The sequence below is a fragment of the Hyla sarda genome, chromosome 5 (assembly GCF_029499605.1).
Source record: "Hyla sarda isolate aHylSar1 chromosome 5, aHylSar1.hap1, whole genome shotgun sequence".
Lineage (NCBI taxonomy): Eukaryota > Metazoa > Chordata > Amphibia > Anura > Hylidae > Hyla > Hyla sarda.
In genome coordinates this window covers 319,315,651-319,341,606 of record NC_079193.1, presented here as the reverse complement: position 1 = coordinate 319,341,606, position 25,956 = coordinate 319,315,651, and the positions used below count along the sequence as shown (strand labels likewise).

General features: G+C 43.7%; 1 protein-coding gene and 1 long non-coding RNA gene across 7 annotated transcripts in view; one reads left to right on the top strand and one right to left on the bottom strand.

Moving 5' to 3' along the window:
* RALYL (RALY RNA binding protein like) overlaps nucleotides 1-25,956 on the bottom strand; it is a 738,312-nt gene that overhangs the window by 54,798 nt on the left and 657,558 nt on the right. For 3 of the 5 annotated variants that reach the window (XM_056522245.1, XM_056522246.1, XM_056522248.1), the window contains one exon: nucleotides 13,299-13,346. The exons of the other annotated variants lie outside the window; for them this stretch is intronic. In XM_056522245.1, coding sequence (XP_056378220.1) covers nucleotides 13,299-13,346 — 48 coding nt within the window. The remainder of the gene's footprint in view (nucleotides 1-13,298; nucleotides 13,347-25,956) is intronic. 5 annotated transcript variants of the gene reach the window in all.
* LOC130274202 (uncharacterized) overlaps nucleotides 25,148-25,956 on the top strand; it is a 75,636-nt gene continuing 74,827 nt past the window's right edge. For both annotated transcript variants that reach the window (XR_008844286.1, XR_008844285.1), the window contains exon 1: nucleotides 25,148-25,309. This is a non-coding gene — a long non-coding RNA (uncharacterized LOC130274202). The remainder of the gene's footprint in view (nucleotides 25,310-25,956) is intronic.

Below are 25,956 nucleotides of genomic sequence, written 5' to 3'. Positions count from 1 at the left end.
CCTCCACCTTACTCCCCCGCCTGCACCTGGTTTGACGTCACCGCTGAGTGAATAAAAGAAGCTACCCTGAATGGCAAGTGGCGCCTTCTCTCATTTCTTCTTGTTGTATCATCGTTGTTTTTGGGATGAACACCACCGCTACAGGATTAATAGGTTCGACTCAGTCTCTGCTGCATCTCTCTGTTTCTCTCCCCGGCTTAGTACTAGTAGTGCCGGCTGACACATTCTCCTTGCCAGCTAAACTCCAAAAATGGACAAAATTATTGGCACCCTTAACTTAATATACGGTTGCACACCCTTTGGGAATAAAAATACTGAAATCAGTCACTTCCTACAACAATCAAAAAGCTTCTTACACCTCTCAGCCGGAATGTTGGACCACTCTTCCTTTGCAAACTGCTCCAGGTCTCTTTTATTGGAAGGGGGCCTTTTCCAAACAGCAATTTTAAGATCTCTCCACAGGTGTTCAATGGGATTTAGATCTGGACTCATTGTTGGCCACTTCAGAACTCTCCAACGCTTTGTTGCCATACATTTCTGGGTGCTTTTTGACATATGTTTATGATCATTATCCTGCTGGAAGACCCAAGATCTCAGACACAAACCCAGCTTTCTGACACTGGGCTGTACAGTGTGACCCAAAATCCATTGGTAATCCTCAGATTTCATGATGTTTGCACACATTCAAGGCACCCAGTGCCAAAGGCAGCAAAACAACCCCAAATCTGTAGGTACTGTGTTATTTTCTTTGTAGGCCTCATTCTGTTTTCGGTAAACAGTAGAATGATGTGCTTTACCAAAAAGCTTTATCTTAGTCTCATCTGTCCACAAGACGTTTTCCCAGAAGGATTTTGGTTTAATCAAGTTCATTTTGGCAAAATGTAGTCTTGCTCTTTTATGTCTCTGTGTCAGCAGTGGGGTCCTCCTGGGTCTCCTGCCATAGCGTTGAATTTCATTTAAATGTCGACGGATAGTTTGCGCCGACACTGATGCTCCCTGAGCCTGCAGGACAGCTTGAATATCTTTGGAACTTGTTTGGGGCTGCTTATCCACCAGACTATCCTGCGTTGACACCTTTCATCAATTTTTCTATTCCTTCCAAGCCCAGGGAGATTAGCTACAGTGCCATGGGTTGCAAACTTCTTGATAGTGTTGCGCACTGTGGACAAAGGCAAATCTAGATCTCTTGAGATGGACTTGTAACCTTGAGATTGTTGATATTTCTTCACAATTTTGGTTCTCAAGCCCTCAGACACTTTTCTTCTCTTTCTGTTGCCCATGCTTCGTGTGGCACACACAGACACACAATGCAAAGACTAAGTGAACTTCTCTCCTTTATATCTGCTTTCAGGTGTGATTTTTATATTGCCCACACCTGTTACTTGCCCCAGGTGAGTTTAAAGGAGCATCACATGCTTGAAACAATCTTATTTTTCCACAATTTTGTCCAGACCATTTTTGGAGTTTGGTGTGACATTATGTCCAATTTGCTTTTTCCCCCCTCCCTTTTTTGGTTTAATTCCAATACACACAAAGGGAATAAACATATTTATAGCAACAAAAAAAATGTGTTACTGTAATCCTTTTCTGTGAGAAATTCTTCATTTTCTTGAAAAATTTCAGGGGTGCCAACATTTACGGACATGACTAAGTTGATGGCTGAAGTTCCTCTGCTGGGACCCCACACAACCAGCTGTTCTTGCCATTGGAAACAGTCAGATAGCCTTTACCAATTACGTTTAAGTAAATTTTTATTGTCCACAAATGTTTTGTGTAAACGAATAAAGATTCCCTAAGTTTTATAGACTTCATTTAATCCATATACTCAGTCATTTATTCACTCAGCTGGCTTCCTACACATGAATACGTTACATTAACCGTTTAGGTACAGTCTGTCCTAATAGGTACCTATTTAAGACGAACAAAATAGAAGTATGGATGAAAGCACTCACCACGTCTAGTAGCAAAACATTTCTTCAGGCTTTATTCATACTGAAAAATGCAAAAAGGGATGGAGGAGCAGGGTGGCAGGATGGTAAAAGGCAGGGGAATAGGACAGACGCTGGGGCGACGTTTCACACCAAGCGGCGCTTTCTAAAGCCCTCAATGACTCCTTTACAAAAAAATAAATGCTATTTTGCTACCCATTGACTCCAATGGGTAGGAAAATAAGCAGCAGAAAATATGCAGCAAAATATGGCACGGGTGACCCTACCCTAAGGGAGCAACAATGAAATACAGCAGCCAGTTGTCACATATAGAGGCCTAGGTAACAAGTCATAGAGTGGCTATTTAGGTACATAAGCCAGGATTCTTATGCTTTGCATAATTTAAATTGCCCCTCTTTTAGATATATGAACATCATATTGAGTTATTGTCAAATGGGTTCAGAATTAGTTGTATCCAAGCAGATTTAGGGAAATGTCTTGTGAAACATTCATTACAGAAGAGTGCAAATGAATAAAATCACTCAATATACTATTGAATTTTAATGTCATGATTGAATATGAAGAATCTGATCATCGACGATTAAACATGGTAGCGGACCTTCTGAAGTGGACATTCATTTCTCTTTATAGCATGGGAAAAGCAATGCTCTGCAAGTTATATCTGTAGATCAGTCACTGCTGCCATGTGATCTATTGGAAGACAACCTTTCCAAAAACCGTCTAAGCCATTTAAGGAACTGGTCCTTATCACTTGAGCAATTACAAAGTGATTGATGGCTTACTAGGTGTCCACCATGAAGAATTGCTATTTCTACTACCAGATACTTCTTCATGTACCAAGTAATTTAATGTGAGGATGTGCTCGGTTCGAGCACAAAAATGTCATTTCATTCTCATAATAAAGCAAAAAATCTTCCGGGAAAAAAAAAAAAAAGCTTTCAGGATTTTTTTTTTTTTTTTTTAGGGAGCAGCCTATCTTTTCAGCACACAGCCTCCAAGCTTTTCTAGGCATACAATGAAGCAGTTTAAAGGGGTACTCCAGTGGAAAACTTTTTTTTTTTTTTAAATCAACAGGCACCACAAAGTTAAACAGATTTGTAAATTCATTCTATTTAAAAATCGTAATCCTTCCAGTACTTATCCGCTGCTCTGCATACTACAGAGGAAGTTGTATTTCTTTCTGGAGTTCTTTTCAGTCTGACCACAGTGCTCTCTGCCGACACCTCTGTCTGTATCAGGAACTGTCCAGAGCATAATAGGTTTGCTATGGGGATTTGCTCCTACTCTGGACAGTTCCTGACATGGACAGAGGTGTCAGCAGAGAGCACTGTGGTCAGACAAAAAATAATTCCAGAAAGAAATACCACTTCCTGTGGAACATGCAGCAGCTGATAAGTACTGGAAGGATTAAGATTTTTAAATAGAAGTAATTTACAAATTTGTTTAACTTTCTGGAACAAGTTGATTAAAAAAAAAAAATTGGTTTACCACCGGAGTACCCTTTTAAGTCACCTTTAGGGGGCTACAGCCTATTAATAAAATGCAATTGCAATTTTACTTCAAAGCATACCTGTCATTTCAGGATACGCTGCCATCAGTGTGGGAAACTGCACTATTTCTGGCCCTTACATAACTTATTTATAGATTTTTTTTAATCAGTTTTCTTCCCTGCAGGCTTTATCTATATGCAGTAGGGATCGACCGATATCGTTTTTTTAGAGCCGATACCGATAATCGGTGGAGGTTAGGGCCGATATCCGATAACTTATACCGATATTCTGGTATAAGTTATCGGCTATTTATCCCCCCGCGACACCGCTGCAGATCATTGATTTAAAGTGGGCGCTTTAAATCAATGCACTGCAGTGGCTTTTGCGGTGCCATAGGCCGCCGCCGCCGCCAGAACCACCCGCTTCTCTCCCCCTACCTGTCAGGGTGGTCCGGGCCATCCATCCTTCCTGTAGTGTCCGGCGGCATTCCGCGTGGAGGGTGAACCGGTACGGGCTGTCCTTCTCCGGGGGTGCTCTTCTCCACTCCGGGCAGGCTCCGGCCTAGTAACGCTGCATAGACGCCGCTGCACAGTGATGCCCGTGCACAGTGACACCCGTGCGCAGCGATGCACCTGACGTCACGGCGTAGCGGCATCTATGCAGCGTACTAGGCTGGAGCCTGCCCGGAGTGGAGAAGAGGACCCCCGGAGGACAGCCCGGACCAGTTCACCCTCCACCCGGAATGCCGCCGGACACTACAGGAAGGATGGATGGCCCGGACCACCCCCATTACGGGTAAGTTTAAATTTTTTTATTGACGCGGAGGGTGGGGGAGGGGCCCGACCGGTATAGTGGTATGGGCAAAAATCCATACCGTGGGAGAAAAAAGAAAAACGGTATCCGGTTCATACCGGTATACCTCTCAGCACTATGGTGGGGGGTGCGACGCGGTGCGGTGGGTCACGGGGGCGGTCGCGGGGTGGTGCGGGGCATTATCGGCTTATCGGCAAGGTAATTGCCGATACCAATAATGCCCAAAATAGTGATTATCGGCCAGGACATCGCTGTGGTCAGTGATAGGCTGACAGCTCTCAGACGTTCCCTTCCCCAGCGTAAGGCTGACGTAGGCAAGTTAAAGTTTATTTTCTTTATCTTTTGCAGCCCAGGCATAGGGATACAGCGTACAGCAGTGGTCTCAAGCCTGCGGACCTCCAGCTGTTGCAAAACTACAACTCCCAGGCTGTTCGGGCATGCTGGGAGTTGTAGTTTTGCAACATCTGGAGGTCCGCAGGTTGGAGACCACTGACGTACAGTATAGAGTTCCAGCGCAAGCAGCCCCCAACAAAGAGGAGGGGGCAGTGCTTGCGGGTGACATATGTGAGTAGTACCCCGCTGTGCTGATAATTAATTGGGGGGGGGGGGAGCAGAAAAGCGCTAGCGGGTCACATACGATTAGTTCCCCGATGTGGGGACAGGGCTGCTCTGGGCTGATAATTCATTCCCAAGGGGGAGGAGCCAAACCGTTAATGCGGTATGGGGAAAAATTCATATCGTGCAGCCCAAAAATTTCGGTATTCGGTATGAACCGATATACCGCCCAGCCCTACACTACACACACATTGGTGGAGATCCTGCACTTCTAGGTCTCTATACACAGCCTAAGCAGCAGCTTGGAAGGCATGATAAAACAAACAGCCAAAGCTGTGCATAAAGCCCTAGGGCGAGAGCTTACTTACAGAGCTGCCTGTATGCTCCCCCTCTGTCCCTGTGGAGCCTGTGCTGTTAACAGGCACCTCCTCTTTCATCTCCTCTTCCCTCCTCCATAGACTTGTATTACTTTTAATTAGATCCCTGAGTGAGCTACAGGACAAACTGAGCAGACACCAGACAAAGCGGAGAGGAATACAATCTTACAGAGTGGGGAGAGGGAAGAAAAATATTTTCTCTGTAAGATACAGTACAATGCTCCTTATATTTGCTTCTACTATTGATGTCTGTAACGTTTGTTAAAATGACCGTGCCTATTTAGAAAGCAGAAATGTATTTGATATTGCTGGATGAAAATCAACCCATTTTGACTCCCTTCCCCGTGTCTTCTGTAGCATTGTGGCCTGAAGAGTCCAATGTTTCACTGTGCGGCAGCAGTTAGGTGAAGCCGTGGGGGTGTTGGCAGGGAAGTATTCCTTACTTGGTTTTTACACAAGTGTAAGTGTGGGGACTATACTATCATTTTGGTATACAGTATTGGGTGGGGACTACACTATCATTTTGGTATACAGTATTGGGTGGGGACTACACTATCATTTTGGTATACAGTATTGGGTGGGGACTACACTATCATTTTGGTATACAGTATTGGGTACCACTTGGGTTTTGCAATGTGGTAACTGACAGCTTGATGTTTATTTTACGTGTTTCATCTGTAAAAACCACATGGCAATTACCACATCAAAAAAAATGGAATATGTGACTAGTCGCATTTGATAGAACATTTCCTGGCTTTATTCCCACTCTGTTCACCAGCTGCTAAACCTTTCAGAGAGCACTGCTGGCAAAAGGCTTAAAAGGCAAGTATGAGAGAAATGTTTATTTTTACGTGTTGAGTCACTTGAAAGTGATTTCTATGATCAGGAAGCCCACCAGAATGTTGTATCAGCAGCACGACTCCGGGATTTCAGACCTTTATTGGCTTAATCCATGAGAAAAATTTACAGCAATCAATAGTAGAGCTGAGCGGTATGACCAAAAATGTGTATCACTGTATTTTTGTAACTTATGGCGGTTCCACGGTATATAACGGCATTTCTCCTCCCAAAATCATGTGACCCGCAAGCACTGTTCTGGTTCTCCCTCCCTCCCCCCCAAAAAAAATATTTATCAGCCCAGCGCTGCCCCCATCGAGGAATTAATCACATATCACCCGCAAGCGCTGCCCTCCTCGTCCTCCTGTTTGTTGCGGGCCGCTGGTGCTGGGACTCTATACTGTGCGGTATCCCTATGCCCAGGCTGCAAAAGATAAACAAAATAAACTTTAACTCACCTCCCGTTTGTCCAGTACCGGCCTCACCTGCTTCCTGGGCACTGGAACGTCAGAGAGCCGTCAGCCTATCAGCCGCCGCAGCGATGTTCCGCCTCGGCCGGTGATAGGTTGAGCCCACTGTCATGTAAGAAGCCGGCAACTTTTCCTCTGGACAGGTTTTGATAAATCTCCCCCCATGTGATTTCTGTCTGCTCTGGCTTCACAGCCACACCTCCTCCCCCTCCCTGTGTGAGGATCTTGCCTGCAGAGAAGTCTCCTCAGCACATAAAACTGCTCTTTTCCTGCTGTAGATCTAATGACTCACTGCTGCCATTCAGGGCACAGTATGGTTAATTACTGGGGGGAGGATAGTTTGAAAGAAAAGACCTGTATAGTGTGTGCTGCTGACTGTTCACAACAACACAGCGTACACAGACAGTAAAGGCAATTGGCTGGCAGTCATTACAGAGAGCCGCACTGACTGCTGGGAGCTGTAGTCTGGGCTGCGAGCAAGGAAAAAAGATATTTAGGAGACAACAGTGGCCACAGGAGCTGGCAAAATCACAAGGATAACTACAGAGGCACATAACAGGTATTATGGTGGCTTTATTTTTCTTAACTTCCACGGGGCACCCCTTCAATCATATGATTAAGATCGAAACGCGTCAGTTCTGATGTGCTGGGTTTTTATGCTATGTGGATTGCTGTAATTTTTTTTTTTTTTAACATGGATTAAGCTAATAAAGGATTAAAATTTTATTTTATTTTCATGCTGCTGATACTACATTCTAGTGAGATTTCTGATTTTATTGTTGACCTAAGCAGACATCTACTGAAGAGAGAGGGAGAGCTGTTTTTTTTTTAATATAAAAGTGATTTTTATTGTTCAATCACTTTTGTCGGCAGATTAGAACCATTTAGCACATCTAGTTAGCCCAATATTCTGAATATTATGGATAATCCCTGGCTCTAGCTTATATGAAGGATAGCCTTATACCTGTCTATCTTATATGAAGGATAGCCTTATGCTTATCCCATGCATGCTTAAAGGGGTACGCCGGTGAAAAATAAATCATAACCCTTCTATTACTTATTGGAAGCTGTATACTACAGAGGAAATTCTTTTCTTTTTGGATTTCTTTTCTGTCTGTCCACAGTGCTCTCTGCTGACACCTCTGTCTGTGTCAGGAACTGTCCAGAGCAGCACAGGTTTGCTATGGGGATTTTTTCCTGCTCTGGACAGTTCCAGGCACGGACAGAGGTGTCAGCAGAGAGCACTGTGGTCAGACAAATTAAATCCAAAAAGAAAAGATTTTCCTCTGTAGTATACAGCTGCTAATAAGTACTGAAAGGATAAAAATTTTTTACAAATCTGTTTAATTTTCTGGATCCAGTTCACTTAAAAATACATTAAAAAGGTGTTTTTTTTTCCAATGGAGTACCCCTTTAAACTCCTTCACTGTATTTGCAACGACCACTTCTGCAGGAAGGCTATTCCATGCATCCACTACTCTCTCAGTAAAGTAATACTGTACTTCCTCATATTACTGCAGAAACCTTTGTCCCTCTAATATAAAACTATGTCCTATTGTGGAAGTTATTCTTTTATAAAACAACATAGCAATGAAACAAAGTTACAATGCTAAATTTCATTAATTAAATTAAATATTTTATACTGTATATAAGAAGTGCCAAAGAAAACTGGCAGCAAAGAAATCAGAAATACAGTGGGTGGCATAATGGCTTGCAGAGTTGAGGGAAAAGCCAAGTAGTGAGGTGGCATAGTAATGCGACCTCAAAAGACAAAAATAAATAAAAATTACCGGAATAAAATAACACACACTTTTGATCTTAGTCATTGTAGAAATTGCAAGTCATTATTTGGAAATTTGGAAAAACCCCTTTAGAAATGATAAGGTCAACAGAGAGCACTGTGCTCGTGATTCAGCAGAGAGCTCTGTGTTCCAAAAAGAAAATAATTTCCTCTGTAGTATTCAGCAGCTAATAAGTACTGGAAGGACTAAGATTTTTTTATAGAAGTAATTTACAAATCTGTTTAACTTACTGGCACCAGTTGATTAAAAAAAAAAAAAAAAAAAATTCCACCGGAGTACCCCTTTAATAGTCAAGCACAAATACAAAAGAATTGCCTTGTAAAACCTACAGTAACGTTTTTTACTATGTCAAATTTGCAGTTTATACTGTGTGTGTGTGTGTGAATATGCCCTTAAAGGGGTACTCCGCCCCAGGACATCTTATCCCTATCCAAAGGATAGGGGATACCATGTCAGATTGCAGGGGTCACGCTGCTGGAGACCCCGGGATCTCGGCTGCAGCACCCCGCTTTCATTACTGCACAGAGCAAAAATGCTCTGTGCGTAATGACGGGCGATTGAGGGGTCGGAGCATTGTGACATCATTGCTCCGCCCCTCATGACATCACGGCCCGCCCCCTTTAATGCAAGTCTATGGCAGGGGGCGTGGTGGCCACCACGCCCCCTCCCATTGATTTGTATTAAGGGGCAGGCTGTGAAGTAACAAGGGGGTGGACCCCTGAAGTCAGAATGCTCCGGCCCCTGTATCGCCCGTCATTACGCACAGTAATGAAATCGGGTGCTGCAGCCGAGATCCCGTAGGTCCCTAGCGGCGGGACCCCCGCGATCAGACTGGGGCGGAGTACCCCGGCAGAATTTATTATTTTTTTTTAAATCAACTGGTGCCAGAAAGTTAAACAGATTAGTAATTTACTTCTATTAAAAAATCTCAATTCTTCCAGTACTTATCAGCTGCTGTATACCACAGAGGAAGTTAAATTGTTCTTTTCAGTCTGACCACAGTGCTCTCTGCTGACACCTCTGTCCATTTTAGAAATTGTGCAGAGTAGGAGCAAATCCCCATAGTAAACCTATCCTGCTCTGGACAGTTTCTGACATGGATAGAAGTGGCAGAAGAGAGCACTGTGGTCAGGCAGAAAAGAACTCTTCAACTTCCTCTGGAGCATACAGCAGCTAATAAGTACTGGAATGATAAAGATTTTTTTAATAGAAGTAATTTACAAATCTGTTTTTCTTTCTGGCACCAGTTGATTTAAAAGAAAATGTTTTCCAGAGGAGTACCCCTTTAATATCGGCTGTATACTACAAAGGAAGTTCTTTTATTTTTGGATTTATTTTCTGTTACAACCACAGTGCTCTCTGCTGACACCTCTGTCCATGTCAGGAACTATCCAGGGCAGCATATGTATGCTATGGGGATTTTCTACTGCTCTGGACAGTTCCTGACATGGACAGAGGTGTCAGCAGAGAGCACTGTGGTCGTGACAGAAAAGAAATCCAAAAAGAAAAGAACTTCCTTTGTAGTATACAGCCACTAATAAGTACTGGATGGATTAATATTTTTTTTTAATAGCAATAATTTACAAATCTGTTTAACTTTCTGGCAAAGTTGACTTAAAAAAAAAAAAAAAAAAGTTTTCCACCTGAGTACCCCTTTAAAGTTTTTTTTTTCCAGTCAATATATATCTCAATAGGCCATCCTCAAGATAGGACACAGATCAGGAGTACAGACCCCCAGCTGCTGTTTCCTAGAGCCACGGCTCCAGCATACACAGAGAAACGGAAACGAGAAGCGACTTAGCCATAACTGGCACCCTTGGAGGTGCCAGGACACCATATACAGATGGCTTGTAGAAGTCCATGAATATCACCTTGGTTGGTGTTATCTTGGGGTGCAACACAACCCTAAGGCTTAAAGGGGTACTCCGCTGCTCAGCGTTTGGAACAAAATGTTCCGAACGCTGGAGCCAGGAGCTTGTGACGTCATAGCCCCACCCCCTCATGACATCACACCTCCCCCAATGTAAATATATGGGTGGGGGCCTGATGGCTGTCATGGCCCCTCCCATAGACTTGCATTGAGGGAGTGGGGCGTGACATCATGAGGGGGTGGGGCTATGACGTCACAAGCTCCCGGCGTCAGCGTTTGGAGCAGTTTGTTCCAAATTCTGAGCAGCGGAGTACCCCTTTAAATCTTCCAGAATAATAAGGCCATTAGATGGTGGGCCAAACCAACTGAAGTCAGAGGATTCAGCTGACCTTAGTCTAAGGCCAGGTTCACACTTCGGAATTTCTGGCCGGTCAAAATCCGCCCAGAGATTTTGAGTGTGGCCCAGTCAGCGCTTACATGGACTTGCGGCCCCCATAGACAACAACGTCTGAGGAGCAGAAATCCACCAGAACATTGAACAAGTTCTAAGTCCGCTTCGAAAATTCCCCAGTGTGCACTGAGCAGCGGAAACCCATTTCTAGCTGCACAGGAATTTCCGAACGGAATTTCAAAGCTGAATCCTGCTTAGAAATTCCAGTGTGAACCCGGCCATACATACGGTTGTAGAAGAGAATCCAAAGCATCTATAGGATTTGCTAATAAGAAATGCACTAGAAATATTCAACAGCCAGGTTAAAACAAAACCATCACTAAAATAGTTCTTATTTTTTCTAAATTATACACTCGCAGCTACCAAAAATACTACAAGAGGAAAAAAATAAATCTTTTTCTAATACCAAGCCTCATCTCATTGACATTAAATCTATATCTTCTATTATTCTGTCTACGCCTAGAAAAGAAAAAACCCATCAATTCCTTCTACTCTTTCATCTATTATTCCTTACTGCATCAATTTCCCAGCATAATCATATTTACATTTTCTTTATCTATTACCCTATCAATACTTAATGCCTCTATATCCCAACTCTACTGAATATGCACTTTAGCAGCCAAAAGAATATTTAAAGTTAGAATATAGTGTACAGTGATCCCTCAACTTACAATATTTTTAACATACAATGGTATTTTCTGGACCATTGTAATTTGAAACCAGATTCAACATACAATGTACAGACAGTCCAGATCTGTGAAACCTGTCAATGGCTGGAAGATCTGACCAATTAGAATGGGCATTCACTGGTAAAACACCTGTATTACTGAAGTGTATGCACTGAATTCCTGTCTGGTAGCGCCCCCTACAGTACAGGGAGGTATTACATGCTCTGTACTCTTTACCTGTGCCAGGGTTAGCTGCTCCTTTGGACAGCAGGTGAAGGCGGCTCCATGTTATTCTTTATAGGACATTGCGTGTTCTGTACAGGACCCTGGAGAAGCTCCTGGCCTCTACATAGACTGTGATTAAAGGGGTACTCCAATGCTCAGCGTTTGGAACAAATTGTTCCAAACGCTGGCGTCGGCAGCGGGAGATTGTGAAGTCATAGCCCCACCCCCTCATGGCGTCACGCTCCGCTCCCTCAATGCAAGTCTATGGGAGGGGGCGTGACAGCGGCATGTGATGTCATGAGGGGACGGGCTATGACGTCACAAGCCCCCGGCGCCGGCTCCAGCACTCAGAACAGTTTGGCCCAAACGCTGAGCAGCAGAGAACCCCTTTAACAGCTCCCAGCAGCTCTTTCCGACTTTTATAAGTAAGGACTAGCTTTATCTTCTTATTTTTGTTTAATCCTCATTTTTTCCTATTTTTGGATGACATTTTGGTGGCTTCAAAACCAATTACCAGGTTTCCATAGAGTTATGGTTTCAACATACAATGGTCTTCCTGGAACCCATTAATATTGTAACTTGAGGGACCACTGTACTGTAGAAATATTTTTATCTTTTCCCCTAGCAAATAGACCATTGTTGACATTTCTAGTTTTCTTTTATAACATCTTCTAACATATGCCTTATCTTGTCCCAAAATCTCGAGCTACTTTATAATCCAAACACAAATGTCTATTGTATCACCCTCTAACACAGCTCCCAGATGCATTCCTATATATTCTATGACACACGTGTATTAAACAACATGTTACTGTGGTATGCTTCAGTTTTCAGTCCGGCCATAAAACCGGATAGGGGGCAAAAATAAGCCGCCATTAAATCATTAACCTACAGTATATGTTTAAAATATTTTAAACGGGCACTCATTAAAAAAAATGTAGCTATCAAACTCCTTATGGTAAATAGAAAATCTTTCTAATTTACTTTTCTTTTTTTTATTATTACGTTTTCTATGTTTTGTGTTAAAAAGCTGCCACTAGGTGTCTCCCTACATTTTCAATATCTCTTGCACAGACTTTGGACTCCTGCTGGCCTGGCAGAAGTCCAAAATCATGTAATGCAGATTGGAGTGCTGAGGGGGGTGTGTACAGCTTTAGCCAATCATAAGTCATCTCACACACTGACCTGCTTTGGGCTGTGTGTAGCAGAGTGAGGGAGGAAGTTCTCCCCTGTATGGCTTCAGATGTTGTCACATCTGCTGGGTAACGCCCCTTCCCAGTCTGCGAATCTGACTGAGACTGGGCAGAAAATACAGAGCAATATCAAGGTAGAGGACTAAAAAAAAATTATAAAAATAAAGGCAGGTAGTGGTTTAGACATCTTATCCCCTATCCAGAAGACATAAGATGTCTGATCGTGGCGGTCCCGCCGCTGGGAAATTATCCGTGCAAATTATTTTCAGAACCCTAGGTTTGGGCGGCCATGGTGGTGATGTCACACCACACCCCTCATGACATCATGCCACACCCCCTCCATTTATGTCTATGGGAGGGGGCGTGACAGGTGAAGGAGCTTAATATTAATTTGAAGAATATTTACTTGGTGTAGATCAGTGGTCTCAAACTGTGGCCCTCTAGATGTTGCACAACTTCAACTCTCAGCATGCTGGGAGTTGAAGTTTTACAACAACCGGAGGGTCAGAGTTTTAGATCACTGGTGTAGATAATTATGTATTTTTAAATCTATATATATGTTTTTTTTTATTAAAAAAGTAATAAAAACTGCACATACCGATTGTAGAAATCCTCTCGGTAGTAATCATAATCAAACTCATAAGTGCTGTGGAAAGAAAACAAACAACAATAATGATCTGGTGCCGAAAATAATTGCATTCATTGATGTCTGCCGAATGAACGGTGCAATTTAGCTCCACGCTGAAAGGCATCATTTTCAGCCCATTTTCTGGAAGCGCACATAAGATTAGTTAAGTATGGTAATTTCGCATCCGTCTACAATGTGACATCAAGCTACTTTACTATTATGGCTATAGAACACCATGTAATGACAGACCGTTCAGGCAGCATAGAAAGACATTTAGAGAGGACAACAGATTATTTGCATATTGTATCAAATGTAAGACCGGGATAAAGATACATTTTTGTTGCGCCCTGCTCGGGGATACATATGCATAATGCTTCAAGTGTTAGTGTTTTTTAGCACATGAAGGCATTATTGTTAATTCAGATTATTAGAGAGAGAAAAAGAAAAAAAATGAAAATTTTTACTTTTTAGCTTTTATGTTTTCTATTATTTTCATTATTTCCTTTTCTATGTTCTGAATATACAGTGAAGGATGTAGTAACACATACAGTTATCCCTCAACCTATAATATTATTGGGTTATGTCGAGTCTATAACGCTACGGGAAATACAATAATTGTTTATGAAGCCCCCAGACCCGAAATACTAAAAAGAACCTAACCTAAGTAATAAAGCAAGTCTATTCTTTTAAAGAGTACCTGTAACCAAATTAAACTTTTAATCTAGTGTTCCTTGTGTAATTAGCAGACACTTTCCCATTCACTTGCTTTTAAAATTATCAACATAAATAGGTTTAAAATGTAATAGAAAAAACAGCCACTAGGTGGCTCTGTTCTGTTCCCTGCCACAATTAATACAGTGAGTTTGGTCTCCTCCCGACCTGGCAGGAGACCAAACTCAGGAAGCATTTCTCTTCACTGTGCTTGATTGACAGCTGCATAGAGCCTCAATGAAAGCTACATAGACTGAAAGCTGATGTACAGAGCTTGAGGTCCTCTATTCATTACAGTGCTGCTAGGGCGGAAGTGGTCCCCAAGCAGGCTTCAGTGATGTCATGCCAGCTGGTAAATTCCCACTTTCTCCAGCTGGGGGATTGCACTATGTGAGCAAGAAGAAAAAATTAAGGGCTAGAGGGGTGTGTGTAGTAGTTAGGGAACATAGCCTGAGTTTGTTTAGAAAAGTTTATTTGGTGACAGGTACTTTTTAATGGAAGGGGCAACTGGAAACTGATTAGTTATGTCGAAATTGCTAATAACCAGATACACTGTATTTTGATGCTGTATTCAGCTTATGAATGGCCATGAGAGGTCATTCTTATGTTGAGATATATTATATATATATATATATATATATATATATATATATATATATATATATATATATATATATATATATATATATTATATATATATAGTCGATAGGTTACTACACAGTTATATGATAAAAACAGTCAATGCTATACATTATATAGTATGGTAATGTATGTGTGGTGTAAGAGTTGATTGCCAAATAAATCATCTATTTGTTTAGAGCTCCCAATCTATTGTGCCCTTTTTGATGGCAAGGTCTATGTTTTTCTGTTCATGACAAACAGATTGGTAACAGGATTGATGTCTCTGGGCAAAAGATTTAGGTAAACTAGAAAAAAGTTAAGGAAAGGGAATTAAAAGGGGTACTTCGGTGGGAATTTTTTTTTTTTTTCAAATCAACAGGTGCCAGAAAGTTAAATAGGATAGTAAATTACTTCTATTTAAAAAATCTTAACCCTTCCAGTACTTAGCTGCTGTATGTTCCACAGGAAATTCTTTTCTTTTTTAATTTCTTTTCTGTCTGAACAGAGCACTATGGTCGTGACAGAAAAGAAATCCAAAAAGAAAAGAGAATTTCCTCTGTAGTATACAGACGCTAATAAGTACTGGAAGGATTAAGATTTTTTAATAGAAGTAATTTATAAATCTGTTTAACTTTCTGGCACCAGTTCATTTAAAAAAAAAAAAGTTTCCCACCACCCCTTTAAAGAGAAACTGACAGGCCATTTCACCCACACTAAACCCAATATATGGGTTATAGTGCAGGTGAATAGTTGTAAAAAGAAGTGCTATTTTATACTTCGGTTAGGAATTTGCAGAATTATGCAGGTTAGTAATTTAAAGGGGTATTCCAGGCAAAAACATCTTATCCCCTATCGAAAGGATAGGGGATAAGATGTCTGATCGCGGGGGGCTCGCAACTGGGACCCCACGCGATTGCCCTGCAGCAGCCCGCATTCTATGCATAGTTGCGTCTGAAGTTTCGGAAACCCTTTCGGGATTCCGAGACGGGGACGTGACGTCATGCCACATCCCCTCCATTTATGTCTATGGGAGGGGGGCGTTGTGGCCTCCCATAGACATGCCCCCTCCCATAGAAATGAATGGAGGGGGCGTGGCGTGACATCACGTCCCCGTCTCGGAATCCCGGAGGTTTCCGAAACTTTAGACGTAGCTACGCATAGAATGCGGGCTGCTGCAGGAAGATCCCGGTGGGTTCCAGCGGCGGGCCCTCCGCGATCAGACACTATTCGCTGAGCCACAGCATGAGGTATTGACCACAAGAGAAAAGAAGCGCACTGGGGGCCACAGTGGGACATCAGGGGAGTGGCGGGACATAAGAGGAGGCTTATTTTTTGCAAAACGGGCAGAATAGTAAGAATAATAATAGAATCAGTTTGGCCGATATTATCGGCCGATATTCACGATTTTGGACATTATCGGTATCGCGCTGTGCTGAAATAGCGGATAACTTATACCAGAATATTGGTATAAGTTATCGGCTATCGGCCTTAAAGTCCACAGATTATCGATATCGGCCCTAAAACAATCGATATCGGTTGATCCCTAGTGCTAACCTCTCCTCCATTCAGGAGTATTCTATAATACAGCTACTCTACTTTGACATTTGAAGTGACCCCCAAGATAGCACTAAGGCTAACTGTCCACTTCAGCCCCTGTGATATCTTATCTGTTGATCATGTGGGACGACAACATTGATATAAGAAGTGGGAAGCACCAGCTGAACATTACCCTACCTACTGTGTCTGCCCAGTGGTCACCATACATAAATTTGTTGTGGTTTATGTTTTAATCAGTTGGTTTACAATAAGGTGCAGAAGGGAAGTTTGATGTTGCCAGATGAGGTTACAATCTATAAGGCTAAGAAATAGATACAAAACGCATGACAGAGGCAATGGCTGGACCAGATGAGTCAAGCCATTTAATTGGGATAAATACTTTCTCAAAAGTTGGATTCTCATCTTTTCGGTACTGGAACATCACTAGAGCCACAACATGGCAATACCTGGAACCTCTAAAAAAATTATTGAGTTTAAGTGGAAGACTGAACATGTTCAATCATCATCGGAATCCACCAGAGAAGTACAGTTTGTTAATTGCACAGGCCCTTCTATGTGTGGAGATAAGCGCCAATTCGGAACCACTTCAGAAAAGTGCAGACCCACTAAGTAAATAACTTGCTTTATTTCCTCAGTGTGAACATACATTAAAAGCCTCAGCAGTGATTAAACCTGTCCAACCATCTCTCCATTTAATGTTACCTGGAATTCCATTTTTTTAGGACACTGCTGGGGAAAGGGGGGGGGGGGGGCGGGGGTGCATGGCAAATAGGTAAATGGGCACAGTAAGATACAAAAAAACTTCAATATATTGTACATCTTGGCAAAACATTAACTTTTCTAACTATACTTCATAAGAAAATGTTGTTATTTCCTTATTATAGAAATCATGACTTATAAAATCATGGTTTTATCCAAGCTGAAGCACAGGCTAGCACTCCTCTGTGCTGTCTGATATGACAGGAGCGAGCACAGAGGAGTGCCGTCAGACAGGAGCGAGCACAGAGGAGTGCCGTCAGACAGGAGCGAGCACAGAGGAGTGCCGTCAGACAGGAGCGAGCACAGAGGAGTGCCGTCAGACAGGAGCGAGCACAGAGGAGTGCCGTCAGACAGGAGAGAGCACAGAGGAGTGCCATCAGACAGGAGAGAGCACAGAGGAGTGCCATCAGACAGGAGAGAGCACAGAGGAGTGCCATCAGACAGGAGAGAGCACAGAGGAGTGCCATCAGACATGGGAGAGCACAGAGGAGTGCCATCAGACATGGGAGAGCACAGAGGAGTGCCATCAGACATGGGAGAGCACAGAGGAGTGCCATCAGACATGGGAGAGCACAGAGGAGTGCCATCAGACATGGGAGAGCACAGAGGAGTGCCATCAGACATGGGAGAGCACAGAGGAGTGCCATCAGACATGGGAGAGCACAGAGGAGTGCTATCAGACATGGGAGAGCACAGAGGAGTGCTATCAGACATGGGAGAGCACAGAGGAGTGCTATCAGACATGGGAGAGCACAGAGGAGTGCTATCAGACATGGGAGAGCACAGAGGAGTCCTATCAGACATGGGAGAGCACAGAGGAGTCCTATCAGACATGGGAGAGCACAGAGGAGTCCTATCAGACATGGGAGAGCACAGAGGAGTCCTATCAGACATGGGAGAGCACAGAGGAGTCCTATCAGACATGGGAGAGCACAGAGGAGTCCTATCAGACATGGGAGAGCACAGAGGAGTCCTATCAGAGGGGAGAGAGCACAGAGGAGTCCTATCAGAGGGGAGAGAGCACAGAGGAGTCCTATCAGAGGGGAGAGAGCACAGAGGAGTCCTATCAGAGGGGAGAGAGCACAGAGGAGTGCTATCAGAGGGGAGAGAGCACAGAGGAGTGCTATCAGAGGGGAGAGAGCACAGAGGAGTGCTATCAGAGGGGAGAGAGCACAGAGGAGTGCTATCAGACAGGGGAGAGAGCACAGAGGAGTGCTATCAGACAGGGGAGAGCACAGAGGAGTCCTATCAGACAGGAGAGAGCACAGAGGAGTCCTATCAGAGGGGAGAGAGCACAGAGGAGTCCTATCAGAGGGGAGAGAGCACAGAGGAGTCCTATCAGAGGAGTCCTATCAGAGGGGAGAGAGCACAGAGGAGTCCTATCAGAGGGGAGAGAGCACAGAGGAGTCCTATCAGAGGGGAGAGAGCACAGAGGAGTCCTATCAGAGGGGAGAGAGCACAGAGGAGTCCTATCAGAGGGGAGAGAGCACAGAGGAGTCCTATCAGAGGGGAGAGAGCACAGAGGAGTCCTATCAGAGGGGAGAGAGCACAGAGGAGTACTATCAGAGGGGAGAGAGCACAGAGGAGTGCTATCAGACAGGGGAGAGCACAGAGGAGTCCTATCAGACAGGAGAGAGCACAGAGGAGTCCTATCAGAGGGGAGAGAGCACAGAGGAGTCCTATCAGAGGGGAGAGAGCACAGAGGAGTCCTATCAGAGGGGAGAGAGCACAGAGGAGTCCTATCAGAGGGGAGAGAGCACAGAGGAGTCCTATCAGAGGGGAGAGAGCACAGAGGAGTCCTATCAGAGGGGAGAGAGCACAGAGGAGTCCTATCAGAGGGGAGAGAGCACAGAGGAGTCCTATCAGAGGGGAGAGAGCACAGAGGAGTCCTATCAGAGGGGAGAGAGCACAGAGGAGTCCTATCAGAGGGGAGAGAGCACAGAGGAGTGCTATCAGACAGGGGAGAGCACAGAGGAGTCCTATCAGACAGGAGAGAGCACAGAGGAGTCCTATCAGAGGGGAGAGAGCACAGAGGAGTCCTATCAGAGGGGAGAGAGCACAGAGGAGTCCTATCAGAGGGGAGAGAGCACAGAGGAGTCCTATCAGAGGGGAGAGAGCACAGAGGAGTACTATCAGAGGGGAGAGAGCACAGAGGAGTACTATCAGACAGGAGAGAGCACAGATGAGTACAGCTTCAGCTTGGACAAAGCCATGATTTCTACATAAAGGAAATAACATTTTCTTATGAAGGATATTAGAAAAGTTAATGTTTTGCCAAGATGCACAACATTTTTTTTTTTTTTGTTTCTGACAGTGCTCATTTAAGAAAATTCTATTATAATAATGCTATCATAGGAAATTTTTTTAATAATATGAGTTACTTAATAAATTGGTAATATAATCCCCACAAAATAATCAATTATATGAATATATATCAAGGACATTTTCCACCTTACACAAACCGTGAGTGTTGACGTTGACATTTGTTTATTTATAAAAAGAAAATTAATGTTTACAGAGCCATGTTATTAGCATGAAATCTTATCATAAAATCAGTTTTTGAAGAAAAATGTTGATCTAGAAAAAAAAAAAAAAGAGACTGATAAATCTCATCTCATTCTGGTAATATAGAGAAATGTTAATATTTTTTTATATATTTTTCGCCGGGAAGGGCAAATTGGAATGACTTTCTTCTGTGCAGACAAGGCAGCCGGGAATGTGCGTCTGGCAGCTGCAATGCATGGACCAGTGACAAAGGAATATTAATAGTCTATTACAGTCTCCAAGAAGTTAAAGTGCTCGTCATTTAACAAAACAAAAAACTTTCGACATGTTCGACCAAGTATTCTAAATCATAATCTTTACAACTTCAACCAAGTATAATCATAATCTTTATTGAAAAATATAGAAAAAATATAAAAAAAAAAAATATGACACACATAAAGGTTGGCGCTAGAGATGAGCGAACTTACAGTAAATTCGATTAGTCACGAACTTCAGCAGTTGCTGACTTTATCCTGCATAAATTAGTTCAGCTTTCAGGTGCTCCGGTGGGCTGGAAAAGGTGGATACAGTCCTAGGAAAGATTCTTCTAGGACTGTATCCACCTTTTCCAGCCCACGGGAGCACCGGAAAGCTGAACTAATTTATGCAGGATAAGTCATCAACTGCCGAGCCGAGAAGTTTGTGACAAATCGAATTTACTGTAAGTTCGCTCATCTCTAGTTGGCGCCAATAGCAATCCCTTCAGGGGCAAATTATTAATAAAGGCAGAGTAATTAAAAGTAAACTGTTTATATATCCAAACACATGTAAGGTCACACGTGTAAAGGTAACAAAAGTAAACAAGATAGTAACAAAGAATCTCAGCATCTACCATATACACAAGCTTTAAAGGGGTTATCTGTCCCAAGAGCAGCACACCGGCGCATTCTATGCATGGCTGCTTCTTCAGTCTCGGAAAGCTCTTTGTTTCCGGGACTGGAGACGTGATACCCCCTCCCATAGACATGAATGGAGTGGGTGTGGCATGATGTCACAGGGTAGGGGGTGGCGTTACGTCATGTCCCCAGTCCCGGAAACAAAGAGCTTTCCGAGATTGGAGACGCAGCCCCGCATATAATGCGGGTGCTGCACGGAGATCACGGGAGATCCCATTTTTTTACGCTGTGACATGTAGATGTTATTGGCATCACTTTTTCCATATAAGTGACTTATTGATGACTTTTTCTTAATTTTTCTGGGGTGTGATATGACCAGAAAGCAGCAGTTTTTTAGGTTAATGCCGTTCACTGTACGGGGATAATTTAAATTATATTTAGATAGTGGGACATTTACGCACGCACCAATATCAAATATGTCTATTAAGGTAATTATTTTTTTTATGCTTTTTAGGTTAAATGGGAAAAAAAAGGGACAATTTAACTTTATTGGGGAGGGGCCTTTTCACAAAGATTGATAAAACTGTTCAATGCTATGCATAGGCATAGCACTGATCAGTTTTATCTGCGATGTTCTTCTCTGGTCTGCTTGATGTCAGACTAGGGAAAAAGACCCCGGGATATTAGCCGGAGCAGGTGAGGGAACCTCCGTCCGCCATCTTGGATGACCGATCCCCACAGCAGTGTCACAGGCAATCCGATCATCCCTTAAAACGCCCACGTTGTCGCAGATGCATTGATCTGTATTGATCACGGCATCTGAGGAGTTAATGGCGAACATCAGCACGATCGCTGATGTCTGCCATTACTGTTGGTTCCCTGGCTGCTGATAGCAGCCGGGACCTGCCGTGCATGATGCAAGCACCGGTCCGGTGTTGTATCACGTACAGGACGTAAATGTACGTCCTGGTGCGGTCAGTACCAATGCATCAGGAAGGATGTTTACATCTGTTGTCCTTAAGGGGTCAAAGAGACACATGCCAGGGCTTTGTCATTAAGGTAAAAACAGGCGGCGTCTTTAGGAGATGATTAATAATAATAATATAACACAATGGCCCTCATTTACTTAGAGTGTAGGTTTCTTTGTGGGTTTTATTTCCCTACAATTTATTTTCCACGGTATTTACTAAGGTTTCCCTACATTTCCACTTTCCCTACACTTTGCTTTTGTTTTAGATTTTTTACACATGCTCTGATCTGTCGGGTTTTCCTCAGCTCAAATCCACCACATTTTCTGTGGAAACCCTAGTAAATATGTTGGGTTTTTGTGAAAATGTCGGGGTCACGCCCCTTTTTCTGGTTTTCTTAGCAAAATGGAGAGTTAGTCGGGGCACAGAGAATTTCTGGCGCAATGCGACAGAATCTGGCACACAACCCGACAAAACATGTCGGGTTTGCAATAGTAAATGAGGGCCAATGTATATATGTGTGTGTATGTTTCAGCATCACGTCCAAACGGCTAAAGATTTTAACATGAAACTTGGCACACGTGTTACTTATATGTCAACAACAAACATAGAATAGGTAATTTAACCCTTACTTACCCCCATTTGTGAGGGGCGGGGTTTTTGTTTAAAGTCCCATACAAGTCTATGGGGAAAATATGTTACTGAATAACTTCCAAACAGCTGGAGATATTTCGACAATACTTAGTCACTTGTTACTTATATGTCCACTTAAAATATAGGATAGTTAATTTAACTAGGGATGTACCGATACTAGTATCGCTATCGGAGCCGATACTCGGCATTTGCATGGTATCGGGGACTCATTTAATGTCCCCGATACCATGTCCGATACCTGCTGCTGTGCGGCCCTGCTCCGCTGTCCAGTTCTCCCAATCGCATCATGGCGTCCTATGGAGGACAATGTGACACACTCGTCACTCCTCCTCCCCTGCGCCCAGCGTAACGCTATGGAGGAAGCAGAGTGATGTGTATGTCACATGCTCCTCCATAGGACGCGATCGGGAGAACGAGACAGCAGAGCGGGAGAACGGGACAGCAGAGCGGGAGAACGGGACAGCAGAGCGGGAGAACGGGACAGCAGAGCGGGAGAACGGGACAGCAGAGCGGCAACACCCGAGTGCTGTCTATAAGGGGGGGCGGGGGCCAGCTCCCTACATAAGGGGGGCGGGGGCCAGCTCCCTACATAAGGGGGGCGGGGGCCAGCTCCCTACATAAGGGGGGCGGGGGCCAGCTCCCTACATAAGGGGGGCGGGGGCCAGCTCCCTACATAAGGGGGGCGGGGGCCAGCTCCCTACATAAGGGGGGCGGGGGCCAGCTCCCTACATAAGGGGGGCGGGGGCCAGCTCCCTACATAAGGGGGGCGGGGGCCAGCTCCCTACATAAGGGGGGCGGGGGCCAGCTCCCTACATAAGGGGGGCGGGGGCCAGCTCCCTACATAAGGGGGGCGGGGGCCAGCTCCCTACAAGATGGGACCAGAGGGAGTGCTGTCTACAAAGTGGCAGGGCCTGCTGTCTGTAAGGGGGACAAGAGGGAGCATTGTCTACAAGGGGGGGGGACAAGAGGGAGCATTGTCTACAAGGGGGGGGGAGGGAGCTGTTGTCTACAAGGGGGGCTGCAGTCTACAGGGGGCTGCTACTAATGTCTGCAACTATCTATACTACCTACTATTAAAGACAATCTTACAGCAGAGTCACCTGCACTAACTTGAATTGATATGTTAGTCAATCGCTCCGGAGACATCGTTCTTGCCGCCAAAGCAAATTCCCTGTTCTGCCCAATGGAGAAGAGAGAAATCTTGACTCATACTACAGCAGCCGCCTCCATTGTACACAACAAGGAACCCACACGGTAAGCAGCGCCAGAAACCGGGTCACCGTGGTGTCAGATTCCCTTGAAAATAAAAGTACTCGTACTTGGTATCGGTGAGTACTAGAATTAAAGTATCGCTACTCGTACTCTGTCTTTAAAAAAATGGTATCGAGACATCCCTAAATTTAACCCTTAACTACCCCCATTTGCGAGGGTCGGGTTTTTGTTTAAAGTCCCATGCAAATCTATGAAAATGTATGTTCCCACATAACTTCCTTACGGCTGGAGATATTTCAATACCTGGTACATATATTACTTATATGTCAAATAAAAAGATATGGTAGTTAAATTAACCCTTACATACACCCTTAAAAAAAATCATTTTTTGTTTCAAGTATATAGAACTTCCAGTTCCTTACTCCACAAGCTCCGCTCTGCATCTCCTGGTGAATGCGTCAGTCCGGCTTGCAAGCCACACCCCATCTCACAAAGACACACCCACATTTTAAGTCCCAACCCCTTTTATCATCTACCATTTTTGTGCATCGGTCTGGCTTGCAAATCACGTCCAGTCCCACAAAGCCACGTCCCCTTCTATTTTCAGCTATTTTCATTAGAGATGAGCGAACTTACAGTAAATTCGATTCATTACGAACTTCTCGGCTCGGCAGTTGATGACTTATCCTGCGTAAATTAGTTCAGCCTTCAGGTGCTCCGGTGGGCTGGAAAAGGTGGATACATTCCTAGGAAAGAGTCTCCTGGGACTGTATCCACCTTTTCCAGCCCACCGGAGCACCTGAAGGCTGAACTAATTCACGCAGGATAAGCCATCAACTGCTGAGCTGAGAAGTTTGTGACGAATCGAATTTACTGTAAGTTCGCTCATCTCTAATTTTTCATCACAAATCAGTCCAACCTGAGGACAGGATATGAGGCTGGGATAGGAGGTCAGGATATGAAGTCGAGAATAGGATGATGGGATATGAGGTTGAGATATGCAGACGGGATATAGGGTTGGGATATTAAGTCAAAAGTTCCTCCTTTGTTGATTTTCCTCCCCAACAAGGATTAGGAAGGAAAAACCGGGCAACACCAGGTACTCAGCTAGTGTGTGTGTATATGTATATATAAACAAATGTTCAAGACAGGCCAAAAAAAAACAGTAAGAGCCCTAGCTACCAGTAGAATATCAATTTAAATCTCCCGCAGTTTAATACAACATAAACTACAGCAATCAGGATATAGATTTTCCAGAAGTCCCAAGACTTGCATAGGACTTCAGCACCAATCTGTATCCTGATCATTATATCTAAGCAAGTGACATTTCAGTCCACTCTATGGAACAATCAAGCAGTGTCATACATGAGGGAATACAGCCATGTTTTCTAATGTGTACCTACAGTCAGTGCAAAACTACAACTTCCAGCATGCCCGGACAGCCTCCGGCTGTCCGGGCATGCTGGGAGTCGTAGTTTTGCAACAGCTGGAAGCACACTGGCTGGGAAACATTGCTGTAAACCATATATAACTATGTATACCAATTAAGGTGCCCATATAAGCAATAATAGTGTGTGTATATAGTGTGGTGCACTATACAGATGAGTACACTATGAGCATCCACACATGCACAACAGTGTAACTCCTAATAATACATATAAACAAATATAAGCACACGTGACATAACACCTGATAGTGAATAGCGGCGTATGAGGCATACATTAGACTTACCGAGGATAGTAGTTGCTCATTGTAACGACGACACGTGTAAACAAAACAGCGTGGATGCAAGAATGAGTATTGTGCGCATGACCGGAAGTGCAGAGTCGTCACGCCGCTCACCAACGGCCCGGAAGCGTTACTGAGGCAGAAGTAACGCCCACTACTACGTCACAGGCGCGGGCCGGACTACTAGACAGAGGCAGCTGCGCACAGAATATACGTCACGCATGTAGCTGACCAACTCAGTCACGTGATAGGTTGCTAGGAGTTCGCGCCTCATCTCATAGTTACAAAGACATTAACCCTTAGTCTGCTGGATTTTGAAGATGTATAAAAAGGGCTGTATACTATAAATAACTACAAAAGAGAGTGCCCTCTTATAAAATGTGGTCACTAGGTAAGACTAGAGGCTTTTCTCTGACTATAGATGGATAACAAAAACTCACTTCCCAAAAACTAGAAGTGTGAACAGAGAACACAACATTCTAAGTGGTTATCCAGGGAAAGAAAAAGACAAAATGCTACTTTCTTCCTAAAACATCACCACTTCTGTCCTCAGGTTGTATGTGGTATTACAACTTGGCTCCATTTACTTCCATGTAACTGGGCTGCAATATCACACACTGCCTAAGGACAAGAGTGGTGCAGTTTTTGGAAGAAATCAGCGGTTTTTCTGAGTAGAAAGATTTGTGAACACAAAACTACACACAGATAACCCCACACAGATAAAGGGGTATTCCAGGCAAAAACTTTTTTTTATATATATATATCAAATGGCTCCGGAAAGTTAAACAGATTTGTAAATTACTTCTATTATAAAAAATCTTAATCCTTCCAATAGTTGTTAGCTTCTGAAGTTGAGTTGCTGTTTTCTGTCTAACTGCTTTCTGATGACTCATGTCCCGAGAGCTGTCCAGCTCCTATGGGGATATTCTCCCATCATGCAAGGGATATTCTCCCATCATGCACAGCTCCCGGGACATGACATCATCATTGAGCAGTTAGACAGAAAACTTCAGAAGCTAATAACTATTGGAAGGATTA